This window comes from Apodemus sylvaticus, chromosome 16, assembly GCF_947179515.1.
Source record: "Apodemus sylvaticus chromosome 16, mApoSyl1.1, whole genome shotgun sequence".
Taxonomy (NCBI): domain Eukaryota; kingdom Metazoa; phylum Chordata; class Mammalia; order Rodentia; family Muridae; genus Apodemus; species Apodemus sylvaticus.
This window is the reverse complement of record NC_067487.1, coordinates 85,750,183-85,771,456: the sequence shown is the minus strand read 5'-3', so window position 1 is coordinate 85,771,456 and position 21,274 is coordinate 85,750,183. Positions and strand designations below refer to the sequence as shown.

General features: G+C 38.4%; 1 protein-coding gene across 4 annotated transcripts in view; it reads left to right on the top strand.

Annotated features, from left to right (window-relative positions):
- The window catches only part of Skic3 (SKI3 subunit of superkiller complex), a 108,914-nt gene that overhangs the window by 48,712 nt on the left and 38,928 nt on the right, over positions 1-21,274 (top strand). For all 4 annotated transcript variants that reach the window (XM_052159608.1, XM_052159611.1, XM_052159609.1 and 1 more), the window contains 14 exons: positions 2,766-2,942; positions 3,038-3,179; positions 3,320-3,398; positions 3,487-3,548; positions 4,526-4,582; positions 6,002-6,070; positions 7,121-7,195; positions 8,154-8,295; positions 10,688-10,781; positions 12,690-12,767; positions 15,238-15,362; positions 16,309-16,432; positions 17,967-18,185; positions 19,398-19,470. In XM_052159608.1, coding sequence (XP_052015568.1) covers positions 2,766-2,942; positions 3,038-3,179; positions 3,320-3,398; positions 3,487-3,548; positions 4,526-4,582; positions 6,002-6,070; positions 7,121-7,195; positions 8,154-8,295; positions 10,688-10,781; positions 12,690-12,767; positions 15,238-15,362; positions 16,309-16,432; positions 17,967-18,185; positions 19,398-19,470 — 1,516 coding nt within the window. The remainder of the gene's footprint in view (positions 1-2,765; positions 2,943-3,037; positions 3,180-3,319; positions 3,399-3,486; positions 3,549-4,525; positions 4,583-6,001; positions 6,071-7,120; positions 7,196-8,153; positions 8,296-10,687; positions 10,782-12,689; positions 12,768-15,237; positions 15,363-16,308; positions 16,433-17,966; positions 18,186-19,397; positions 19,471-21,274) is intronic.

Genomic DNA, 21,274 nt, shown 5'->3' with positions numbered 1-21,274 from the left:
GACGTAGCAGTCATTCAGACTTTCAAACATAAAGAATCACAAACTGGCCTATTAATTCTATAGCATACAAACTGAATGAATTTTACACGTGGAGAAAGAGACTTTTTTGTACTCTTGGTAGTGGCTGCTGTGCTACAAAGGAGGGAAGCAGCTGCCATCAGTGGTGCAGCCCTATGTGTGTGAGAGCTCTCCTCCGGACTCTGCAGCCCTGTGTGTGTGTGTGTGTGAGCGAGAGAGAGCTCTCCTCCTGACTCTGCAGCCGTGTGTGTGTGTGTGTGTGTGTGTGTGTGTGTGTGTGTGAGCTCTCCTCCTGACTCTGCAGCCCTGTGTGTGAGAGAGAGAGCTCTCCTCCTGACTCTGCAGCCCTGTGTGTGTGTGTGTGTGTGTGTGTGTGTGTGTGTAAGAGAGAGAGAGAGAGAGAACTCTTCTCCTGACTCTGCAGCCCTGTGTGTGTGTGTGTGTGTGTGTGTGAGTGTGTGTGAGCTCTCTTCCTGACTCTGCAGCCCTGTGTGTGTGTGTGTGTGTGTGTGAGCGAGAGAGAGCTCTCCTCCTGACTCTGCAGCCCTGTGTGTGTGAGAGCTCTCCTGACTCTGCAGCCCTGTGTGTGTGTGAGAGAACGCTCCTCCTGACTCTACAGCCCTGTGTGTGTGTGTGAGAGAGACCTCTCCTCCTGACTCTGTAGCCCTGTGTGTGTGAGAGAGAGCTCTCCTCCTGACTCTGCAGCCCTGTGTGTGTGTGTGTGTGAGAGAACTCTCCTCCTGACTCTGCAGCCCTGTGTGTGTGAGAGAGAGCTCTCCTCCTGACTCTGCAGTCCTGTGTGTGTATATGAGAGCTCTCCTCCTGACTCTGCAGCCCTGTGTGTGTGTGTGTGTGTGTGTGTGTGAGAGAGAGAGAGAGAGAGAGAGAACTCTCCTCCTGACTCTGCAGCCCTGTGTGTGTGAGAGAGAGCTCTCCTCCTGACTCTTCCTTGGTGGCTGTCTGCTGCACTGATAGAGGAGTGGGGCTTCTTGTCTGGAGATGCTTCGCACTCATTGGTAGTGTCTCCTGTTTTTAGATGGGCCAAAGGTAAAGAAAAAACAAGATTTCTGATTAATCCTGGAGAGAAGCTATAAGACAAAAGTGGTGTATCTAATAAGAAAGAATTGGGGTAATTTAACTCTAGAATGTTATTGAAGTGCAATGTATTATTTGTGTTAGATGACTTTAAAAAGTGCACATTCTAGGTGGGGACTGGGGAGATGGCTCTGAGGTCAGAGCAGTCCCTGGCCAAGCATGAGGACCTGATTTTAAGTTCCCAGCCTCCTGCTGGGTGTCTGCACATGTGCCTCTAACTCTGCCGTGTTGAGAGGCCGAGCCCAAGAAACTCTTACTGGGACACACACGGAGGCAGCAGCAAGAAGTCTATAGATTATCCTGGGCACAGTGCTGCACGCCATAATCCAGGCCACGTAGGGAGCAAAGGCAAGAAAAGAGGAGCTTCAGAGACACCTCAGTAGGACCTCAGGAGCAACTGCACCAAGGCACTCAGTTTAAAACTTATTTTTGTAAAAAATAAAGTTGAAAAGATATGAGTTTGGGCTGTGAAGAGGCCCTTGGTCCCGTGGAGGCTTGATGCTTCAGCGTGCGCTAGAGGGGTAGGTAGAGCGGGAGTGGGTGTGTGGGGGAGCACCCTCTTAGAGGCAAAGGGGAGGGGGATAAATGGGGGTTGATGGAAGGGAGACCAGGAAGGGGATACAACATTTGAAACGCAAATAAATAAAATAACCAAAATAATAATAATAATAATAATAATAATAAAAATAATGGTAAAGAATTTGTGTTGGTTTATTGTTTAAAAAAGAATGCTGTTTTCTTTTTTCCTTTCATGTGTCAACTTTGGAAGTCTGACTAAGATATTTAAAGGAACTTAGGAATGATGTCCTTCCTTCTGAGTTTCACAGGGTTTACGCTGGGTGACTGGAACACTTCTCAGGAAGACATTGGGAAATGGATTCTGAGTAGACTCGTGGAGTAGGAAAGGCTATGAAAACGCTCCTTCTGCTTATCCATCTGCTGTAGCACAGCAGTTTGTAGTCGCTGGGTATTGGGATTTGCCCTAAACTGAGATTCTCTGAGAAGGGAGGAGAGAAACCTGTAGCTCCGATTCCATTCTGTAAGGAACCAGCAGTTCCCATCTCTCCTAATACCTCTGTTTACTTTCTGAGTCTTTCTTCAGACTGCTCTTACTTGCTCCTGAATGTAGACTCTGTTTTCCTGGTTAGAGCTTTGTTATTTTGTAGTCGGCAAAAGTCCTTTGTACCACCAAATATAATCGGTACAGATATAGTTTGATATATTTTCTAGTCTTTTAAGGGGAAGTCAAAAGTCTGGGGCTTTTATAAAAGACTCACTGCCTTAATTATTGATAAGCAGACAAAAAGGCACACTTTAGAGCCCTAATACTAACACACTAAACTGAAACGGCAGTAACAGAACTGCCTTAAAATAATTCTGGAGTGTTGCCAATGATTTCTTTTTTGTTTCGGCCATTTTTAACAGTTATGGTGAAGAAAAGATCATGCAAAATTTCCTGCCACATAAAATAATGAATGTCTGCCACCTTGCTGTTTTCTAGATCTCTTCTCTCCTAGTAAAGAGACAGTAGGGCGTGGTTCTGGGAGACACGTGAGGCCTGGCGTTGCTCTCGGTTTTCCTGTTCCTAGGACACAAAGTCCGGAGCCACAGGCTTTCGGACACACTTCTGAAAGCCTTTGTTTGTCTGGCAGGGCCCTGCAGCTTCGAGCTGATGTGTCCTGTCTTTGGAAGCTTGTGGGAGATGCCTGTACCTGTCTACATCCTGTTTCGCCTTCTAAAGTACATGTTCATGTCTCAGGAGCTCTTCTTGGCCAGCAAGAAGGACAAGAAGTCTTAAAGAAAGATGAGCTCCTGCATCTTGGAGGAAGGTGACTTACAGAGATTACCAGTCATTGGCATTAGAGTTGAATTTGAACATTAGATTTTAAAAACACCTCTACCATTCATTTTTATTTTTCTGCAGGTGTTATGGTCGTGCATTAAAATTGATGTCTACATCTAATACATGGTGTGATCTTGGAATTAATTATTACCGTCAGGCACAACATCTAGCAGAAACAGGCAGCAGCATGAATTATACTGAGTTACTGGAGAAATCTTTGCATGTATGAAAAGTTTTTTATGAACTAAAAAAATCATGTGTTTTTAGGAAAGATGTTATTAATACTTTGCTTTTAACACTAAGATACATTTATTTATATATATGCTGATATTCAAGAAATAAATTAATTTCACTTCTTTTTAGTGTCTGAAAAAGGCCGTGAGGCTGGACAGTCACAATCACTCACACTGGAACGCCCTTGGTGTGGTTGCATGTTACCATGGTGAGAACTGAGTAACACTTTTTTTATTTCACAAGATGTTTGTTTGCAAGCAACGAAGTTCAGTAACTTTAAGTTCTCTGTGTTTCAGGAGTTGGAAATTATGCTCTTGCTCAGCACTGCTTCATCAAATCAATCCAGGCAGAACAAACTGTAAGTGCTCTATGTGTTTACAAATACAACTGCAAAATTTGATGTATTAGTTTGCTTTTAAAATTAATTCATTTTGTGTGTGCAGGTATGCCTGTAGACATCTGAAGATTTCTTTAGGATGGAGTTGGTTCTCACCTTCTGCTGTGTTGAGGAAGGGTCTCTCTCACTTTAAAAATATTATATTTATTTTGTGTGTGTGTGTGTGTGTATGTGTCCTTGTGTGTAATTGTGTAAATGTGGTCGTCAGGACAATGTTGAGGAATTTAATTTATTCTTTGCTAGTTTTTTTTAAAAATATTTTTTATTGAATATATTATTCATTTACATTTCAAATACTAAATATTTTTATTGAATATATTATTCATTTACATTTCAAATGCAATTTCATGAGATATGATTTTAAATTTAGCTCTTGCTTTTCCGATGTGTTGGGGTATCCAAGATTTGCTTTTGTGGGAGAATTAGGTTCTGATAGTGCCATTTTTCCTTGGTTTCTGTTGGTAATGATCTTGTGTTTGCCTTTTGCCATCCAGATATCTCTGGTGTTAGCTGGTCTTGCTGTCTCTAACTGTGGCTTCTCTGTCTTGTAAGCTCCACTGACACCTTCATTCCCAAGTCCCCTTCCTGTTTTCTGGTCATTGTCTCCTCCTCCTCCTCCTCTTCCTCCTCCTTTTTCTTCTTCTCTTCTTCTCTAAATGAACTCCCAAGTTTAATTGGATGGCTTGTGTGAGCATGGATGCAGGGTTGTTTGTGGAGTATGGACACGTTAACAGTAGCTACACCACTGCAGAAAAAGACCTCCAGTTCTCCATTAGTTGTGAGCTCCCTAGCTGGGGTGGAGCTCCTTTTAGGGCTGAACAGTGAACAGTCACTTTTTTTTTAACCACTTTGACTAGTTGCGAATCTCTATTACCTGCTGTCCACTGTAAAAAGAAGCTTCTCTGAATGAGACTTGTTTGTTTTTAAATGTCTTTTAGAATGCTGCTGCATGGACCAACTTAGGAGTGTTATACCTTGCGACTGAAAACATCGAGGTATAATTATCAGTTGTGAGAAATCCTATATGTATTATCTATCCAGTATGTCAAATATCCTAGTTAATTGGTGGCATTTTATTATGTTGAATAATGAATACGTTGATTTTCTTGAAACTCATGAAACCTCTCATTTTATATTTATATAAAACCTTTTCCCCTCCAAGACAGTGTCTTTCTATGTAGTCCACACTAGCCTTGAACTCACTGTGTAGTGACCATTCTCTTACTTCATTCAGGCTTGCTAGGTAGTTTTTATAGATGAAAACAATGGTAACAAATATAAGAGATGTTTGTTTGTATAGCATGTTTAGACTGGGTGAGTAAATATAAGAGAGACAATTAGTATTTTTTAATATCTTAAATTTAACTGTTGATGTTGTAATTTAGATTTTGGCTTTAGCAAATGTTATTGCCATTAAATATCCCAGTGAAATTCCTCCCAGTTGATCCTATGGAGCGGAGTACCTGGAATCATGATATAGACCATATGTGGGAAGTCTTCAGAAGTCTACGGAAGTGCCACATCTTACTGTTTCTTAGTATAGTCAGTGTGCTAAATCTAGTCCTTTGACAGAAAAAAAATTCTGTAATATTCTTTTAAGTGAGTGATTCTATCTAATCACTCACTGCAACAATAATCAGCTTTGTAAGATTGTAAATTGAAATACTTTAATAAATTAGATTTTGACATATGTAAATGTTATAGATATAGCTCAGTGAGAGAAAACGCACTCAGTGTGGGCAAGGCTCTAGGTTGAGTCTGATGTCTACTGGGCACAATTGTTTATGAGCTTTCTTCTTTAAAAAAAAAAAAAAAGTCTTTCCTGACACCACATGGAATATCCAGAAACAGCAGAAAGCAATATGGAGTTGTTGTTTTAAAGCAGGGGCCAGGGAACATATGAACTTACAGTCCAAGGGGTGTCTTTAATGTGCCTTGACTGCCTGTTGTAGGATTGTGGTGTTCATCTTTCTTTCTCCTGGAACAGGCCATGTTTTTACTTCTTTGGTTGTGTGGGTTATTCCGTCAATAAGGGGGACTAGATTCAGCCTTACTTAATCATTTATTTTACACATAGTTAGCACATGGTATTGAAAGTTCTGCAGACTAGGTGATAGAGATCTCAAGATTGAGATTGAGATCCAGATAGAGTCCTACAGTATTATCACTTTGCGGGGGACCAGAGCTCTTCACCTGTAGAGGAATCTGTTGTACACAGAATTATTCTAAGACTGTAGCTAAAACATTGAATTCTAGTTGTGCTTTAATGGAATAATGGAATTTTGTATTTATGTATATTTATGACAGTTTTGAATTTTCTTATTTTATGTGTTTTAAACCATTAAAGTTTATAAAATTGCTTGATGTGATTTTTTTTTTTTTTTTTTTTTTTTTTTTTTTTTTTTTTTGCCTAGCAAGCCCATGAAGCATTCAAAATGGCTCAGTCCCTTGATCCATCTTATTTATTGTGTTGGATTGGACAGGTAAGATATACAACAATTACTAACAAACTTATAAATATAAAATAGCCTCCTATAAGTGCTAATGTTGATAATAGTACATGAAGCATTTGATAACTCATTGCATGCCAATCATTGTGCTAACACCTTTGAACACAAAACTTTAGTTTATCTGTTGTCATTTCTTTGAGGTGTGGTTATTGTTATACTCTTTAAAGATGTAGACATTTAAACTCAGATGCTGTAAATATTGTGTCCTAGTTATTAAATTTTGAATCCCATAAATGTGATTATTAGTTTGCCTGAGAAATCAACCTAGAACTATTAATAAGCCTGCATTTGCAAGGATTATTCACATTTACAATAATCTTTGTAAATGTTATTGTTTTCTAATTTTCTATAAAATCTTCATATTGGGATGTGCACTTCTGAGTATTTTCTCTTTGGCCAAGCTTAGCTTTTGTACTGCCGTTAATTGTCACTAGGCTGGATCTGTTGCTGGCTAGGTTAATCACATCACTGAAGGATGGCTTGTCTGAACTGTAATAGCTGCTGAATGGAACACCACATGTATCAGAAACTGTTAATTAAAGACTAGGTTTGTCTCTACTGTGCTTTTGTACCTTAGTCTAATTCAAGCAGTCTGATTCGAGGAGAGATAGCAGGGCAGTTTCCAGTTCCCTCTACTCACTAAGTACAGTAGCACACAGGAGCAGTGCATTTTGTGCTGTCATCTGTGTCAGGTACTGGACAGGGAGCCCTGGGATTTACATTTCTGCTGGATGTCAATTTTCCGATGAGATTGTTCCAGGGTATGGTGTGTTACTCTAGATTAATAAGTATTAGCATAGTTACCTACATGGTAAATGTTTCATATTTTGAAAGTATTTTGTTCTCTAAAATAATTATCTCAGGATACTACTCACAGGCTTAGTTAAAAATGGTAGCATGGAAGTGAAGCTTAACTTTGCTTTGAAGCTTGCCTTGTAAATCTCTGGTTCTTCTAGAAGCATTTATTGTCACCATTTTTATTTCTCTGGAATGAATTAAAACCTTTTAACACTTCTTTCCTAGGCTCTTATCGCAGAGAGAGTTGGAAGTTACGACGCCATGGATCTCTTCAGGCACACTACCGAGCTCAGCATGCACGTAAGAACCCACCGCGCTTCTTGGCACATGTTACCCTTGTTAACAAGATGAATAAGTCTGGGAATAGTGGCCCTCTGGAGGTGGAGGCTGGAGGATCAGGAATTCAAGGTCATTTTCAGCTGCAGAGCAAGTGTGAAGTCAGCCTGAGCTACATTAAATCCTGTTGCAAAAAACCAAAACCAGAAATAAAAAGTAAAATAAACAAAATAAATAGTGGCATAGTGGTATAAAATGTTAACGAAAGCTATTGGTTTTATTCTGTCTTAATGTAGATAAACTGTCTTTATGAGAAGTATTGTTTTTGTCTTCAGTGTTCAAGCTGGTGAAAAAAATGACAGTGAGATTACATTTGTTTTATTGATTTATTTTTGTGTTTATGGGGGTTTTGCCTGCCTGTATGTTTGTGCACCAAGTGCATACCTGGTGTCCATGGAGGCCAGAGGAGGGCATTGGAGGTCGTCTGGCTGATGTTACAGACAGTTGTGAGCTATCATGTGGGTGCTGCAAATTGAATCTGGTTCTTGTGGAAGAGCGGCCAGTGTTAACCACTGAGCTGTGTCTCCAGCCACCACGTTGAGATTTATCACATATAATAAGAGTAATGTTGAAAAGAAATTGAGATTATAAGAAAGGATGGGCATGATGGCTTTAGTTAATAACTAGACTCTGGAAATACATTGAGTTAGTTTTGTTTAACCTGTGGAAATCATCCAAAAAGTGGAAAATCAGCCCATCTGGCAAGCCTCTGTTTTTTATTCTTTATTGCATTTGATTTTCCTCAGGATTAGAGAAGTGATTTTAAATTGATCTCAACCATTTTTTCCCCATGGCATCTTCTGTTAAAGGCACTTAAGGAAAACTAAGCTATGATACTGTTGTTATTGACGTTCACTATTTCATTTCTTACTTTTAATGAATTATTTATTATTCTAAGCTCAATTGTTTTTTTTTTTTTAAGACTGAAGGAGCAATAGGTTATGCATATTGGGTTTGTACAACATTACAAGACAAAACCAACAGAGAAACAGAGCTATATCAGTACAACATCCTCCAGATGAATGCTGTCCCTGCGGCACAAGGCGTTCTGTGTAAATATGTAGGTAAGACACCGATTGGGTATGGTGCAGTATCACACTCCTGAAATGACTTAATTCTTTTTAATTCACCCATCCTATGTTAAATGTTAGTGTTATTCAGATGCTAAGCTGACTGTTGCTACTTGGAAGGAGTACAATTGTTAAATCAAAGTAATGCCTTTGAAAAAGTGATTAACCCCCTTTATTACTTTCTGACTGATGATGTCCTCATACTAATGGAAGTGTCCTGAAGGTTAATGGCTCTGAGTCTCTGCTGCTGTCTTTCCTCTAGTCCATTTCAGTGTGGGTACCAGACATTTTACTTCCCTTCGCTTATACTTCATCATTGAGGAGAAAGATCATACTTCCCAAGTTGATTAGGTATAGTTAGGAGAATTAGAAAAGGTAATGTATAGGAGTTGCCGAACCCACACCCAGGGACGTTAACTTTTCCTGCTGACTCCTGATTATCTTGTAAAATGTTGGAAAACATACACTTAGATTTAGGAAACTGGCAGAGTGGTAAAGTTTATTATCTTTACCTAGTAATAATTTCCCGTTTTTAAAATAAAACGACCACTTAGCTTTTTATCTTTACTTCACTACTTAGTATTCACTATTGAGTCCTTAGGCAGACTATACAGCTGCATTTCAGCTCTCTTGCCTGTGATAGGAAAGGGAACGTACCTGTTACTTAGGATTTCAGAGACAGAGTACTACACAGTGTTAGGCTGGGCACTTGGCAGAAATGGTCATAATAGAAAGCAGCAGCAGAATAACATGAAATAAAACACAGGAGAGAAAACAGTTCTACCTAAGAATCGACAGTCAGTTCCCTGGTGCCTTTAGTATGTGCAGAGGGTACTGTGTTCATAGGCATAAGATCGTTGGGATGCTGTCATTTATTGCAGTGTGTGACAGGAAGGAGCCGGCTAAGTCCCCAGAGATAAGGAAGTGTTAACTTAGAAATCTTATTCACCACTTTCCTTACTTTAAAACAACTTAAAGGACTTACATAAAGAGGTAAATCTCTTAATAAAATGCAGATATCTAAAATGATGAACAAAATTTTCTAACAAATGTGCACAGCTGATTCTAACACATGGAACTATTTTCATAGGCTTGTGTAGATGCTGTGTGCTCGGCCTGAAGCACTCACATAGGAGAAGTAGAACAAAGGGAGAAGATGATGAGTGTGTGTAGACCATCCCAGTCTTTCCTGCTGCGTTCACATGACACAGCGTAGAGCTTCTAACTCCTTCCTATGGTGTCGTGATCTTGTAGAGTGACCTTAGGGATTTAGAGAATGACTATGATTGTCAGCGTTCCCTCTGATATTAAAATCCCACCCACCATGTAAGACTCTTACTTACCTTTACTTCATAAAACAACATAGGGGATATAAAAACCTGTTCTTCAATACTACCTTCAAGTAAACTAGATAAGGTAATGTTTTCTTTGTCCAATGCAGTGTACTTTCAACATTAAAATTGGAAAATATGGTATTGAAAGTGCATATATCCATTTCTCTGTTCCCGGTGTGAAGTACTGAATTATTTTTTTATAACATATAGTTTGGAATAGAGCTACCAAGAGAAAAATCATTGTTAAATTAAATCATAAGAGGTTTAATTGGTTAGCCGCTCCCTCAAAAAAGTATAAAATTCTATAAGAACTAATAAAAATTTTGTAAAAATCCTGAATTTAATGTCAGAATTGGTTTTAACGGGTTATAATTTCAAATAATTTACTTTATGATAAACTTGTTTTTACTTTTTTAACCAAACATGACAAGATAAAATATATTAAGATAAAACAAAAGCTTTCACACAGAGGCTGGACAAAGCCATCCAACAGAAGAAAAAGAGCCCCAAGAGCAGGCACTAAGCTAAAACCTGGTGTGTGTGTGTCTGTGTGTGTGTGTGTGTGTGTGTGTGTGAGAGAGAGAGAGAGAGAGAGAGAGAGAGAGAGAGAGAGAGAGACCCTGAGCTTGCTGCTTCATCCTTGCTGAGTTCCTGTGAGCCTTGCTTAGTTAATCCAGAGTGCCTCATTCTGGTGTCCTCCATCCTCTCTGGCCCTTAGACTCTCTCCTCTTCTTCTACTTGGTTCTCTGAGCTCTGAGTGATAGTATCTGATGGAGACATCTCAGAACTCTGTGTTTCAAGGACTTAAAGAAAACACGTTTACATTATAAATATAACTAGAAACCTCATGTAAAGCTTCAATATTATTAAGTGATTTAGAATTATCAAAGATCACTGGTATTTCAAGATAAATTAGACAGTTTTTCTTAATAATACCATCAATCTCAGTGGGTAATCTATTTTGAGATACTGAAACAAGAAGAATTTAACTGTTATTTTTATGAATATAGTCAACATGAATAAACAAATTAAAGATATTTGTGAATTTCCAGAAAGAATTCAGAATTCGGCCCCAGCTTTCACAATGTTGGGTTATCTAAACGAGCATCTGCAGTTGAAAGGCGAAGCGGCTGAGGCTTACCGGAGGTAAGCTGTGCCCCTTGCCCACTCACCGTGTTGTCAGTACGCTTAATGTTCCGGCTCTTAACAAAAGAACTAATGCGATCTTTGTCGCCTTTCCTGGTCCTTCCACCTGCCTTGTGGAAGGTGAAAAGCTGCAGGGCCAAGTTCTCAGCTGTATTTTGGGTCCCATTGGCTAGGGGGTGGGTCAGATCAGGGCACAGAAGAAATCCTCAAAGATTCTGCTTTAAAAAAGTTATCCCCTGTAGTCAAACAGGAAATAACAACATGAATATTTTCCTGACTTACCTTATTATCTGTCACATATTTATTACTGTAAATAAATGTTTGTTGGATACTATGTGCCAAGTAGTCTCCTTGGCATGAAAAATTTATCAGAGAATTAAAATAAACAGAGGCCCTGTTCTCATAGAACTCCTCAATGGGAGATACTCAATAAGCTAATAATATCTGTTTACAGATGGTTGCTAAGGAAGAATTAGGGCCTAGGGTCAGAGAAATGAGAAGATGCATTTTAGATCGAGTGACAGCAAGTACTCCCAAGTAGAAGGAGTTTGTCAACAAACAAAACCCATGTACAAGACTGTAATGACTATCCTAGAGACTGGTGGGAAATGGTTATATGGTTAAGTCAGCATGAAAATAGCTATTCATCTCACGAGTAACTACTAAATAACTACTAAAAGAGCTGGTTGCCTAGCTTTAAGGCATGCCACTGTTTCAGATGTAAGTAAATATTAACAAGATGTCCAGTTACGTGTAATTAAGTATCCCACATACTTAACTACATCCTTGGATTCCCATGTAGTTCAAAGGAATAATCACTAGATGGTACTGGAGGCTATACAATGAAGTTATTTTTTTCAATTGATGGAAGGTTTACTAAAAAACAACAACAACAAAAACCGCCACAATTTTCTTCTTACAATGTCAGTAAACTTAGAGTAAATAAAACATAGAGTATAACAGTTAACACATAAAACTAAGACAGCTTACGATGTCTGCTGCCTTTTTTTTTCTACTGTACTCTTGTTATTGTAGATGTTGCTGACTCTGACATCACCGTACTTCACTCACGTGGATACGTACCACGCCTTTTTGACTGACCACAGCAACTGCATTATGTGTTGTGATATTTGAGGCTTGAAGCATAAATAGTATGTAAATTCAACCAGAAGTGTAGTTTTAATCCTTGTAGCATTTTATGCTTCTTGAGCAAGTTGTTTTTCATGCAACATCAAGTAAATAAAAAACCTTTCTTGATATTTCTCCTAGTAGACCCTCTTTAAAGAGAAAAGAAAGAAATCATTAGAAGAATAAAGGTTAGCTTTTAGGACATTTCTTTCCTAACCTACAGAGAACACAGTGGGAGAAAAAAAAGTTGCCTTTAGCTCTTGGTAAATGTATTCGAAGCCCAGCAGGGCCTCTCATCTTTTCTGTTAGCTCATCGTCTTTAGTGTTTCTGTGTGGGCAGCCACAGAGCACATGAAAGCATTCAATTTTTCTACCTTCCTACATGAATATTTTCAAGAGCATATATTGTAAATATCGGTGTGTCAAAATATACCATGGATATGGTTTTGCCTCTGTTTGGATTGCAAATTTTAGAATATTTATAACTCACATGCAGTAATACATGCTTTCTTTACTTGTAAAAAAAGAGTAAGTAGATTATTTTTTACTGACAACCTAGAATTTAAGTATATTTAAGTGCGTTTGTGGTATGAACTTACTGAAATATGAATAAGTGGCCATTAATAGCAGTAAAGAATTAGTAGAATTGAAACAAATGAATATAAATCTGTGGATATAGCTCAGGAGGAATGTGTAAAACAAAATGTTGCTCATACAGAATTCAAAAATACCTTTTACTTTTTTCCTTCTTTTTTTTTTTTTTTCTTTTTCTTTTTTTAGGGCAGCTGCATTGTTACATTCTGTGGAAGACCAACATACTTACAATGCTACAGTAAGAAACTGGGGCAGATTGTTATGGTAAGGCTGTTTTTCCTCATTAATTCTATGTATCTATATCTTAGGGAAAATTTTGTCCCTACAGATGTGGGGACTACTATCCCGCGCGTGCGCTGGGATACCTTACCCCAAGTGCCAGAATGACTTTCTGCGCTCTTAAAGACTGGCCTGAGTGTGCCTTGTGAGGAGGGACTGTCAGAGCCTAGGTTTTGTGGACTGGATAGAGGGCTTCTCTAGTAGACGCTTACTTAGCTAGTTGAATTGGGTTCATTCAAATTGGTTATATATTTAAATTGGAAATAAATATTATGGCCTAGGAGCTCCTTTGATACAGTACAAAAAGTTCAGGACAATGGAGCTAGGATTCCCTTAGATTCTCTAAGTCTTCTGACTGAGAAGGGCAGGCAGACAGTTGCTTTAGGGGTTGAGGCTAGACCCCCTAGCTAGAGCACAGATGGCTGCGGAGGGTTTGTGACTCATGGCTGATTTCTTAGATGTATAATTGCCCCAAATTTGAATGGTCTATTTTGAAGTACATTACATTGCAGCCTGGTGCTTTCGGGTCTGTCTTTAGTCTCTAAGGAGCTGCACATGGAGGCATGAGGTAGCCAGTCCTTCCTGTCCCTGCCTTACCTTAGGCAAGTCCATTCATGGGAAATTTTCCTGGTTGCCTATTAAGTTGTTTAAGCAGTTATATTTTAGTAGTTGGTAGAATTAACTCTGTTAATTTCAGGGTTTTGTTGAAGCAGCGGATACATAGAATAAGAAACTAGCATTTCATCTTCTTAGGTTTGATGTTTTATATAGACTAAATATCTTTGGAGAAACTTTTACCTTCTATAAAAAATTGGCCATCTCTTTTCTTTTAAAAATATTTATTTATTTTTATTTCACGTGTGTATGTGAGTATCTGTATGTATGTGTGTGTGTGGAACATGTGTGTCTGATGCCCAGAGGTGTCAGAAAGGGTTTGGAGTCCTTGTAACCTGAGTTAACAGACTCTCCTGAGCCACCCAGTGAGGGAGCTAGGCCCTGACATGGGTCTTCTGTGAGAGTAGTGTGTGCTTTGACCCTGAGAATCTCTCCAGCCCCCACTTGGTTTATTTTGAAATATCTTGAACACAGATGCTCATGGTAAGCTATAGTATGTAAATTGATGAATAGCCACCACTCATGTAACACGTTAATATTCTGTCAGTTTGCTTCAAGTTCCCGTTTCAAAGACAAAGCTAATGTCCCTTCTTCCTTCCCGTACTCTTTTCTCCCGACACATTTCTGAAAATTTTCATTTAAAGAAATATATATATATATATATGAAATATATAAATGAAATATATTTCATTTAAAGAAATATATATATATGTATACACACACACACACACACACAAATAATTTAACTATATCAGAGGATAGCCTTCTTTTAAAATTAGACCTTAGTTTTATATTTTTCATCTTTATAAAACTAATATTCTAAGCAAAGGTTACTTGGACTTTTAACTTCCATTTATAGTTTTAAAGATCAATAGGGTTTTATAAAAATATTTCTATAACATTTATAAGAAACTTTTGGATATAAGAAACTTTTGGATTATAGTGATAAATAGTAGAAGAGTCTCAGAAATATTAATTTAGATAACAGCTGGCGCGGGAGACTTGGCTCAGCAGGTTACAGGGCTCACTGCTTCTCCAGAGGTCCTGGGTTTGGTTTCTAGCTCCTGTGTGAGGCAGCTCACAACCATCTGTAATTCAAGCTTCTAGGGATCTGAGGCCCTCTTCCAGCCTCCACTGGCACTCACATGCATGTGACATAAACACACAGACAGACACACAAATGTATAAATGAGAGGTATCATTAGGTGATGTCAAGTGACCTTATGTGAATTCATGGACGATAAACAGCCAGCTATTTCACTATTGTCATCCGTAATGCATAGTAGTTTTTCTGACTATATATTGAAACACCAAACAATAAAATTTTCTCAGAATCTTACTGTATCAATATGCCATCCGAAGAATAAGTGTATAGGTAAATTGTTTATGGGAAGGCTAGGTTTCCATTCTTGACTAAATATTTATAACTTACTTAAGAGTCCAGATCTATATTCTTAGGGTAATATTTAACTAACATAGTAAACATAAAAATTCGATTTTTTAAAAAATAAAGCCAACCTGATATTGTTATAATGGGATTTAAGTAATGTTTGTTAAGACGAAACAGTGTTTAAGAGAATAACTTGAGTTTGGCAGAGCCATTCCTTTTTACATGTAATTCACGAGGAAAAATGTGCAGTCAGAGTCTCTCTACCTATGTGTGCCTGCTACTTTAATTCTTTTTTATAACTTGAGCAATAATATATTTTATTTGCCAAATTACTATAAAAAAGGTCATGTAGATAAGTCATTAAACCTAGTTGAATGAGTAAGTCTGTATACTTTTGTAAAACCAAAATTAACATTTGTATCTTAAAAGTAAGTTGTGCTTCCTTCTTAGCTCCCTTGGTGACTATGACAGAGCTATCCAGGCCTTTAAGTCGACACCCCTTGCAGAGCTGGGGGACATCATCGGGTTTGCACTAGCATTGTTTATGAAGGGCCTGTTTAAGGAGAGCGGCTCAGGCAAGTAATCACGTCACTTGAAATTTTTCAGAGAAACACGATAATGAGATTGTTATAGGGTTGTGGGATTTTAGTTCATAAGTGGAAATTTAAAACATATATATGTATAGATTCATGTATGTTAGTTCATGATTGTATGCCTAATGTCCTTGGAGGCCAGAAGAGAACAGCTGGAGTTGTAGACAGTTGTGAGTTATTGTCTGCATGTTGGGACTTGAACCTCTAGAAGAGCAGGCAATACTCTTAACTGCCAAGCCATATCTCCAGTGCTGGGGTTGCAGTGTTTACTAAAATCTGACTGTGAGTTAGGAGCCATAAAAAACATTGTTCAAGTGTTATTAGTGTGAGATGATGATAAATAATGCTAATGAACAATTCAAAGTGAGCATCCTTTGGACATTTGAGGAGACTGAGGCACAAGTCTTTGTTGATATGTTAGTTAGCATTTGAAAACAGATAATATTCTATTCTGCTTAAATGAAATTTTTTGATAAGCAAAAGCTTCAGCTTTTGTTAGTAATATATTTTTATTTTTCTAAAAATTTTAACTGAAGAAATTCTGATAAAAATGGGTTCTGCTGCTATGTATACTGTACACTTAAATATTATCTGGTTGATAAAGGTGATGATCTGTACTAGGAATGTGATCAGACATTGGTGTTTCTTAGTTTCCTTTTCTACCTAAGGTGACTAACACCTCCAAGTATATTCTGCAAGCAGAAGGTAGGGATTGTCACCTAACAAACATAAAGGTCTCCTCAGAGTTACTTTGGAATAGCCAAACCATGGTAGGGTTTTATTCTGTCTGCTTGAAAACTAGAGAACCAGGAAGAAGGATATTTTGTTTCATCTGTTTTGAGAAGTAGGATTAGGGAGGGGAACAGGCCATGTTTTGTTAGTTAGAATCTCTTTTATATTTTGCTTCTTGTCCTCTTCCCTGTAATAGCCTATGAGAGAGCCTTGACTGTATGTAAATCAGAGCAAGACAGAGCTCACATCTTGACAGCTATTGCAATAACGGAATATAAACAGGGGAAAATGGATGCAGCCAAGTCATTCCTCTTCAAATGGTGTGTATAGCTGGCTTCAACCCTTACCAGTCAGATCCTTAAAGTCTCTGAGATCAGATTTGAATAATATAAATTAAGTTTTAAATGTTTTAGGAATTTTTAAGTACATGGCAGGAATTGGACCTGCATTGTTCTAAACTGACAGTCACAGGTGGAATTAAATATCATGGCTTAATTCATAGCTTTGTATCTGTCCAATATTGCTTATTTATTTTCAAGAATAATTGACCACATGGACCTTAAATCATTAGTAAAAGGAATCATGGAGCTGACTCTTCGGGTGCTGAGATCCTCAAAGAGGATCTCCTCCTCCCTTTCTTCTCTTCAAGTTAATCTGAGGGGAGAAAAGGTTCATTTAAAGTATCTTTAAAGATACCTGTAGAAATAACATACTTCTGGTTTCAGAACAAGATGAGAGCCTGTGATAATGGAGTTATTTATACAGTAGTTGTTGAGTTCTTAAAGCTTGTTTGTTTTATTTTAAAAAGTTGGCTGTAATTCTTCAGGAGCAGTAGAGGGTTAATACAGGCTATTAGAAAGTGCTTACCAGGTTCGCTGGTCTTTTGAGTGGTACAAATCTCGTAGGACAGAAGGTCCCTCCCCACTTCAGGAAGCTTAGGGGTCCACTACCATACATAGATTGGTTTCTGTGACAAGGAACAACACATTGCCTCCATAGCTGGCCCTCAGTCCCCAGGGGAGGAACATCTGCTACACTGGAGGTCTCCTCCCTGGCTGGCACTGTCCTGACTGCTTGACGTGCCACGATGAGAAAAGGCCCTTGGAGCTGTATATACAGGAACGGAGTGGCTTCCGGCCCTCTAAGCAGTGAGGGAAATTGATAAGACCTTCTGAAAATGGCTTCCAGTCACAGCCTTGTGTGACTTCACTGGGAAGGTGCTGAGAACTCATTCTCTAGGGCCAGCCTAGTGGGCCCTGGGTCTCCTTTCTTCTTAAACTAGAAGCATGCTAGGTCAGGTTCTGTGCTGCGGAGACCAGGGAGCACCCTCAGTCTCTCAGCTGTAGCTCCTCTGTCAGGGAGAGCGTCCTGCTACCTGCCACTCACCAGACCCATGGTGTACTAAAACCTGGTGCTTCTGGTGCTTGTGCTCCCTGCACTGCTGTGGGACTGCGGTGCTTACCTGACACTTTGTCCTACCACAGAGCAGCTCCCTCCTTAGCTCAGTCTGGGGAGACAAAGCCGTGTGCTGGCGTCTCTAATCTGCATCTTCTGATCTTCCTTTAATTAAATAGAATTTTACTAAAAATGAAACATTTTACTAAAATTATTCTCATTATATTCCCAATACTGAGACTCGAAGAGGCCAATTTATATGTTTCTAAAACATAGACATGATGACTTGAAGTGAGATTTCTCAGTTTATACTATGAAAGACCATTGCTATATAAGTGCAAAATTGGCTTATTTTAATGAGTGTTTAAGTAAATAGCTTTTTGTATTAAGTAAAAACCCCTTGATAGATATTAGACCACTGTGCTAAAGGCTAACAGACTACTAAATATTTATTTATAGCTCTATTTTAAAGGAACCAACTGCACAAAGTCTTCAAGCACTATGTGCTCTAGGGTTGGCAATGCAGGATGCTACACTGTCCAAAGCAGCGCTGAAGGAGTTACTGAAGCATATCAAACACAAAAACGATTATCACAGGTGCCTTCTAACATCAGCAGTTTATGCACTCCAGGGCCAGAGTGTGGCAGTGCAAAGACAGGTGGCCAAGGCTGTGCACAGGTGAGTGTGCATTTGGGGACTAATTGTGTTTGATGTGATTGTGTCCAACTTTTAGGCTTTATTATGATAATAGAATGAAATACTTGTCTTGTTTTGGAAATCAAACTGCTTGTTATTTTGATCAGTTGATAAAGTTTTCCCTATTTTTGAGAGAAGTTCCACTTATTTTGATATAAAAGTCTGTAATTCCTATGTTTGTAATGTTGTCAGTTCATTAACATATCTGAAGACTCATCTGGCCTCTGTGAGTTTGAGGCCTGCCTAGTCTACAGAGAGAGTTCCAAGACAGCCAAGGCTATTCAGAGAGACCTTGACTCAACAAACCAAAACGAACCAACATAAACAACAGCAACAACAAAAAAAGCCAAAATGATATTTAACAGGAATTATTTTTATTTTAATATATTGTAGGTTTATTTTCATTTCTTCATATATTCATATTAATAACCTTTGATGATTGGATATGTTTATTTTTGAGGGGGTTAGTGGGGTACACACACGTAGCATATACTTGTGAGGATAGGAGGACAATTTGTGGGTTCACTTCTCTCTTAGCTCATATGGTTAACCCATATGGTTCCCAGTGGATTCCATACATCAGGGGTTTTCAACCTATGGCTCACAGCCAATTTGGCAAACCTGTGTCTTCAAAAATGTTTACAGTAAGACTCATAACACCAAATTTACAGTTATTTAAAGTGGCAACAAAATAATTTTATTATTGGGAGGGTCATTGCACCCTGAGGAATTGTATGACAGGGTTGAGAGCCTCAATCACAGGTTAAGTTAAGTGTCTTAACCCACTGAGCCATCTCTATGGCTGGACTAAAAGAATTAACATGAAGTGTATTCCTTATGAACTATTTCTCTTAGAGTACCATCTTCCTGCTCTGTAATACAGTTCATCCTATGCCTTTGACGTTCTTTGCAGTTCTGAGCATGCATGCTGAGTTTCCTTAACTGTTTTTGTTTCATAATTTTGCCACCATGATACTGTTTTCCTTCTTATTTTAAGAATATAAGAACGATTAGTGTATAGAAAACACAGTTTGTTTTCTAAAGTTTAAGGTATTTTTAGTTAAATATGGGCAATCAATCTGCTCTTGCTTCAGTGTCTAAAACACTTTAAACCTAAAATATTTGCTGTGCTTTTTGTGGTTAAAGTAACTCCCATCTTTAAGGCAGGGTGTTTATGTTTTATGTTCCCTCTAGTAACCCTGCTGATCCTGCTCTGTGGTCTTTGCTGTCTCGAATTGTTGCTCAGTACACTCAGCAGAGTGCAAAGGTGAGTAATGCCTACAGTTCTGACAAGTAGCCAGTGGTGTGTCAAATACAGATGTGTGTGTGTGTGTGTGTGTGTGTGTGTGTGATATATACACAGAGACCATACCGTGTACACACACACACACACACACACACACACACACAGGGGTAGCTCAAGGGAGCGTGAGAGCAAGCTTCACTGTGTAGCTGTGGCTGGGCTGGAATTTTCTGTGTCGACTAAACTGAATTCAGAGTCTGCCTACCTTTCTTTTTTGAGTGCTGGAATTAATGCCATCAGCCATCGCATCCACACCCACCTTAAATATATTCTTAAAATACAGCATTTTTACTAAAAAATTGTAAGTACAATGAAGGAAACATGATCACTTAATCAATGATGATTTGCACGAATACCAGCTTGAGTACCGTCCATGTACTCACAAGCTGTTGTGAACATTATGAGCACTACAAAGGAGGAGTTTCTTCTAGAGCTGTGCAGTGTAGCTCATCCTATGCCTTTAAAGTTCTTTGCCTAAAAGTGTTTGGAAAATACACAGATTATCTCAATGCCTATATGAGTAAGTAACATGCATAACAAATAGGCATTAGGGATTGTATTTTTAAATTCTAAAAGATGATTTTATTTAAAACTGTCTAAAGATAAGAATAATAAAGCATTGATAATATCTGAAAATCTCAATATAAGCATGAAATCACTGGCATTTGTAAGTACTTATATATTTTAGTCATTATCCTAAGGTATCTATATATATATTACTTTCTGCTATTAATATTTACTTTTTTTTTCATTTAAGTGGCTGGCAAACAATAGCAACACCCAATTTGTTTTGAAAACATATTTAGTACTAACGTTGATATCCAGGGTCTTCGTAGATGTGTTTCTATTGTCCATTGTTCTGATATTCACTCGCAGTGCCTTTATGTCTTACACTGACGGTATCTTCTGCAACATTATTTGCAGACTTAATTTGAACCTCAGGATTAAAATAGCTTCCTATGAAAGAGTTTGTACGTGTTTCTGTGAGATGTGTTACAGCCACATTTATAACTGGGGCTCTGTGTTAACCAGGCTCTTCTGTGCCTGGGTCTCGTCACCCTGAACAGGTTCATCAGCTCCTAAGGCTTCCTACAGACATCCACTGTATGAGTTCTGGGCTTGCCCACTGCAGATGAGCCTCAGTATTGGGATCTGCAAATGGCATAAATGATCTCCCTGTCTCTACTAGATTCTGCCCCTTTAAACTCTCAGTTTGAGTTTGATAAATCCTAGTAGCTTGTCAGTTATTCAGTACTTTTAGGAACACGTTTTAAAGTATTTCTTAGTGCTTCTCGGACGTTTGCAGGCTGTGTGTTGGCATCACCTAGTAGTGTTAACTGCAGATTGTAATTCAGCAAGGCTCAGTGCTGAGAGTCTATGTTTCTAACGGCCTCCCAGGTGATGCCTATGCTCCTGACTCATAGACCACTATGAATAGCTTTAAGCTATTTTCATAGGATGCATTGGACACTGAGTAAACTAATCATTGTATGAGAGTTACTCTGGTACACTTGTGTGTGTGTTAAACAGTAGTATAAAGTTTCTGTAATGACTATTCACTTTCTACAGAAGGAAGATTGAGTTTAAGTAACTTGTGAAAATTTTGGTTGTTGGTGGTTTTCAATCCACTCCAACTCTGGAATCTCCACACTCTGCTATGCTGTTTTTTTCTTAATCCACCTTTATTTTATATTCACATACCTCTAAAGTTTTATTTCAGCATTCTGTATGTGAAGCCCAGTGCACATGAAATATAAAATCTAAGGTG